General features: G+C 50.5%; 1 protein-coding gene across 1 annotated transcript in view; it reads left to right on the plus strand.

Annotated features, from left to right (window-relative positions):
* abcf3 (ATP-binding cassette, sub-family F (GCN20), member 3) overlaps positions 1 to 5,030 on the plus strand; it is a 22,123-nt gene continuing 17,093 nt past the window's right edge. The window contains exons 1-5 of the mRNA XM_034076962.1: positions 1 to 108; positions 1,314 to 1,461; positions 3,455 to 3,531; positions 3,932 to 3,987; positions 4,075 to 4,172. Coding sequence (XP_033932853.1) covers positions 36 to 108; positions 1,314 to 1,461; positions 3,455 to 3,531; positions 3,932 to 3,987; positions 4,075 to 4,172 — 452 coding nt within the window. The 5' untranslated portion in view covers positions 1 to 35. The remainder of the gene's footprint in view (positions 109 to 1,313; positions 1,462 to 3,454; positions 3,532 to 3,931; positions 3,988 to 4,074; positions 4,173 to 5,030) is intronic.

Below are 5,030 nucleotides of genomic sequence, written 5' to 3' on the forward strand. Positions count from 1 at the left end.
TGCGCGGTGTGGCGGCAGTGTCGGGGCCGGGTATCATGGCGACGTACGTGGACATCCTGAGGAGCGAGTTTCCTCACATCGACACGGAGGTCTTCGACTACATTAAAGGTGAGGGACCGGGGGGAAGAGTCTCTGAGAGCCGGGGGAAGAGGAGCTATTTGTCCGGGAGAGAGGAGCTGTTTGTCGGGACAGAGGAAAGATTCACCGGCCTTTAATCTGCTGCTAGCCGGGCGGAGCTAACAGGCTAACACCGTGTGGAGACACCGGTTAGAGATCATGACTCCGGCCGGGAATCAGAGCTGAAACCCGGGGGAGGGAGGGGTTATATACCGGTGTACTGGAGGTGTTAGACGTACTCAGATATGGTACTTTAGTTGAAGTAGAAATACTCAGATCGTGTACTTGAGTAAAAATAGAAGTACTTAGATATTGTACTTGAGTTAAAGTAGAAGTACTCAGATCGTGTACTTGAGTAAAAATAGAAGTACTCAGATATGGTACTTTAGTTGAAGTAGAAATACTCAGATCGTGTACTTGAGTACAAATAGAAGTACTTAGATATTGTACTTGAGTTAAAGTAGAAGTACTCAGATCTTGTTCTTGAGTAAAAGTAGAAGTACTTAAAAATAGAAGTACTCAGATGTTGTACTTGAATAAAAGTAGAAGTACCCAGATTACAGCAGTATCCAGGTAGTATTTGATGTAGTATTTGAGGCAGTATCCAGGTAGTATTTGATGTAGTATTTGAGGCAGTATCCAGGTAGTGTTTGATGTAGTATTTGAGGCAGTATCCAGGTAGTATTTGATGTAGTATTTGAGGCAGTATCCAGGTAGTATTTGATGTAGTATTTGAGGCAGTATCCAGGTAGTATTTGAGGCAGTATCCAGGTAGTGTTTGAGGCAGTATCCAGGTAGTGTTTGAGGCAGTATCCAGGTAGTATTTGATGTAGTATTTGATGCAGTATCCAGGTAGTATTTGATGTAGTATTTGATGCAGTATCCAGGTAGTATTTGATGCAGTATCCAGGTAGTATTTGATGTAGTATTTGATGCAGTATCCAGGTAGTATTTGATGTAGTATTTGAGGCAGTATCCAGGTAGTATTTGAGGCAGTATCCAGGTAGTATTTGATGTAGTATTTGAGGCAGTATCCAGGTAGTATTTGATGTAGTATTTGAGGCAGTATCCAGGTAGTATTTGATGCAGTATCCAGGTAGTATTTGATGCAGTATCCAGGTAGTGTTTGATGTAGTATTTGATGCAGTATCCAGGTAGTATTTGATGCAGTATTTGATGTGTACTGCGTGTTGCAGGTGTGTTGGAGAGCTGTGGGCCAGACTTCGAGGATGGGGAGGAAGTGTTCGACGCGGTGGGAGGAGTCCTGCAGGAAGTCTGCACCGATAATAAAAACGAGGACGACGTCAAAGAGATCTGCTACCAGATGTTCAACACTCTCAAACTGTGAGCAGGAATATCACGCGGAACGACATGCGTTTCCTTCAGGGACGACATGCGTTTCCTTCAGGGACGACATGCGTTTCCTTCAGGGACGACATGCGTTTCCTTCAGGGACGACATGCGTTTCCTTCAGGGACGACATGCGGTTCCTTCAGGAACGACATGCGTTTCCTTCAGGGACGACATGCGGTTCCTTCAGGAACGACATGCGTTTCCTTCAGGGACGACATGCGTTTCCTTCAGGGACGACATGCGTTTCCTTCAGGAACGACATGCGTTTCCTTCAGGGACGACATGCGTTTCCTTCAGGAACGACATGCGGTTCCTTCAGGAACGACATGCGTTTTCTTCAGGAACGACATGCGTTTCCTTCAGGGACGACATGCGTTTCCTTCAGGGACGACATGCGTTTCCTTCAGGGACGACATGCGTTTCCTTCAGGAACGACATGCGTTTCCTTCAGGAACGACGTGCGTTTCCTTCAGGGACAAAATGCGTTTCCTTCAGGAACAACGTGCGTTTCCTTCAGGGACAAAATGCGTTTCCTTCAGGAACGACATGCGTTTCCTTCAGGGACGACATGCGTTTCCTTCAGGAACAACGTGCGTTTCCTTCAGGGACAAAATGCGTTTCCTTCAGGAACGACATGCGTTTCCTTCAGGAACGACATGCGTTTCCTTCAGGGACGACATGCGTTTCCTTCAGGAACGACATGCGTTTCCTTCAGGGACGACATGCGTTTCCTTCAGGAACGACATGCGTTTCCTTCAGGGACCACATGCGTTTCCTTCAGGGACGACATGCGTTTCCTTCAGGGACCACATGCGTTTCCTTCAGGGACGACATGCGTTTCCTTCAGGGACGACATGCGTTTCCTTCAGGGACCACATGCGTTTCCTTCAGGGACGACATGCGTTTCCTTCAGGAACCACATGCGTTTCCTTCAGGAACCACATGCGTTTCCTTCAGGGACAAAATGCGTTTCCTTCAGGGACGACATGCGTTTCCTTCAGGAACCACATGCGTTTCCTTCAGGGACAAAATGCGTTTCCTTCAGGAACAACGTGCGTTTCCTTCAGGAACGACATGCGTTTCCTTCAGGGACCACATGCGTTTCCTTCAGGGACGACATGCGTTTCCTTCAGGAACCACATGCGTTTCCTTCAGGAACCACATGCGTTTCCTTCAGGAACGACATGCGTTTCCTTCAGGAACCACATGCGTTTCCTTCAGGGACAAAATGCGTTTCCTTCAGGAACCACATGCGTTTCCTTCAGGGACGACATGCGTTTCCTTCAGGGACGACATGCGTTTCCTTCAGGGACGACATGCGTTTCCTTCAGGAACCACATGCGTTTCCTTCAGGGACGACATGCGTTTCCTTCAGGAACCACATGCGTTTCCTTCAGGAACCACATGCGTTTCCTTCAGGAACGACATGCGTTTCCTTCAGGAACCACATGCGTTTCCTTCAGGGACAAAATGCGTTTCCTTCAGGAACCACATGCGTTTCCTTCAGGGACGACATGCGTTTCCTTCAGGGACGACATGCGTTTCCTTCAGGGACGACATGCGTTTCCTTCAGGAACCACATGCGTTTCCTTCAGGGACGACATGCGTTTCCTTCAGGGACGACATGCGTTTCCTTCAGGAACGACATGCGTTTCCTTCAGGAACCACATGCGTTTCCTTCAGGAACGACATGCGTTTCCTTCAGGGACGACATGCGTTTCCTTCAGGAACGACATGCGTTTCCTTCAGGAACCACATGCGTTTCCTTCAGGGACGACATGCGTTTCCTTCAGGAACCACATGCGTTTCCTTCAGGGACGACATGCGTTTCCTTCAGGAACGACATGCGTTTCCTTCAGGAACCACATGCGTTTCCTTCAGGGACGACATGCGTTTCCTTCAGGAACCACATGCGTTTCCTTCAGGGACAACGTACATTTTGTGTGTGGAGTTGTCTTCCTGTAATGCGTGTTGTGTTCATCAGGAATAACCATCATGGGAATCACAGGCAGGTTCTGTTGGACGCTCCCGTTCAGCTCTCTCAAATCTCTGCAGACAGCGGTAAGAAAACACTTACTATTCTGAACGCAGTGTTTGATCTTAACCCCGTCTCTCTGTGCTCGATGCTAACCCTGTCTCTCTGTGCTCGATCTTAACCCCGTCTCTCTGTGCTCGATGCTAACCCTGTCTCTCTGTGCTCGATGCTAACCCCGTCTCTCTGTGCTCGATGCTAACCCTGTCTCTCTGTGCTCGATGCTAACCCTGTCTCTCTGTGCTCGATGCTAACCCTGTCTCTCTGTGCTCGATGCTAACCCTGTCTCTCTGTGCTCGATGCTAACCCTGTCTCTCTGTGCTCGATGTTAACCCTGTCTCTCTGTGCTCGATGCTAACCCTGTCTCTCTGTGCTCGATGCTAACCCTGTCTCTCTGTGCTCGATGCTAACCCTGTCTCCTGTGCTCAGTGTGTGCAGCAGAGGACGTGCAGGGCATCTGGATGATGAAGCGCGGCCAGAACACAGTAGGTCGCCTCTCTTCCCTCCATTTAAACTCCTGTTTAACCAACAGCTGATCTGTAAGAGTTGATCATGTGACTTCCTGTCTGCAGACGGTCAACGCTAAGAAGCTGGAGAAGGCCGAGGCGAAGCTGAAGGCTAAACTCGACCGCCGCACGGAGAGGGACGTCCTGAGACCTGCTGCTCCAATGTGAGTCCTCACCTGTACTCACCTGTCCTCGTGTTGCACGGTGTACCGATACTTGAAAGGTACCGCGATACCCTGCCGTTAAAAACGTTACGATTCCTCCGCTTCATTAGTATCGGTACTTTAAGAATGACGGGGGGAAAGTACTCCGGTGAGAAAGCGCCGTTTTAATAAGAGCCGCGTGTGTTCAGCGCTCTGCTTCCACTCCCTGCACTGCAGCCGTGCCTGCAGCCCCTCCCCTCTCTCAGGCACGCTCTAAGTCCCTCCCCTCTCTCAGGCACGCTCTAAGTCCCTCCCCTCTCTCAAGCACGCTCTAAGTCCCTCCCCTCTCTCAAGCACGCTCTAAGTCCCTCTCCTCTCTCAAGCACGCTCTAAGTCCCTCTCCTCTCTCAAGCACGCTCTAAGGTCCTCCTCTCTCAAGCTCGCTCTAAGTCCCTCCCCTCTCTCAGGCACGCTCTAAGTCCCTCCCCTCTCTCAAGCACGCTCTAAGTCCCTCCCCTCTCTCAGGCACGCTCTAAGTCCCTCCCCTCTCTCAGGCACGCTCTAAGTCCCTCCCCTCTCTCAAGCACGCTCTAAGTCCCTCCCCTCTCTCAGGCACGCTCTAAGTCCCTCCCCTCTCTCAGGCACGCTCTAAGTCCCTCCCCTCTCTCAGGCACGCTCTAAGTCCCTCCCCTCTCTCAAGCACGCTCTAAGGTCCTCCTCTCTCAAGCACGCTCTAAGTCCCTCCCCTCTCTCAGGCACGCTCTAAGTCCCTCCCCTCTCTCAAGCACGCTCTAAGTCCCTCCCCTCTCTCAAGCACGCTCTAAGTCCCTCCCCTCTCTCAGGCACGCTCTAAGTCCCTCCCCTCTCTCAAGCACGCTC

The sequence above is a fragment of the Pseudochaenichthys georgianus genome, unplaced genomic scaffold, assembly GCF_902827115.2.
Source record: "Pseudochaenichthys georgianus unplaced genomic scaffold, fPseGeo1.2 scaffold_1155_arrow_ctg1, whole genome shotgun sequence".
NCBI classification, from domain to species: Eukaryota; Metazoa; Chordata; class Actinopteri; order Perciformes; family Channichthyidae; genus Pseudochaenichthys; species Pseudochaenichthys georgianus.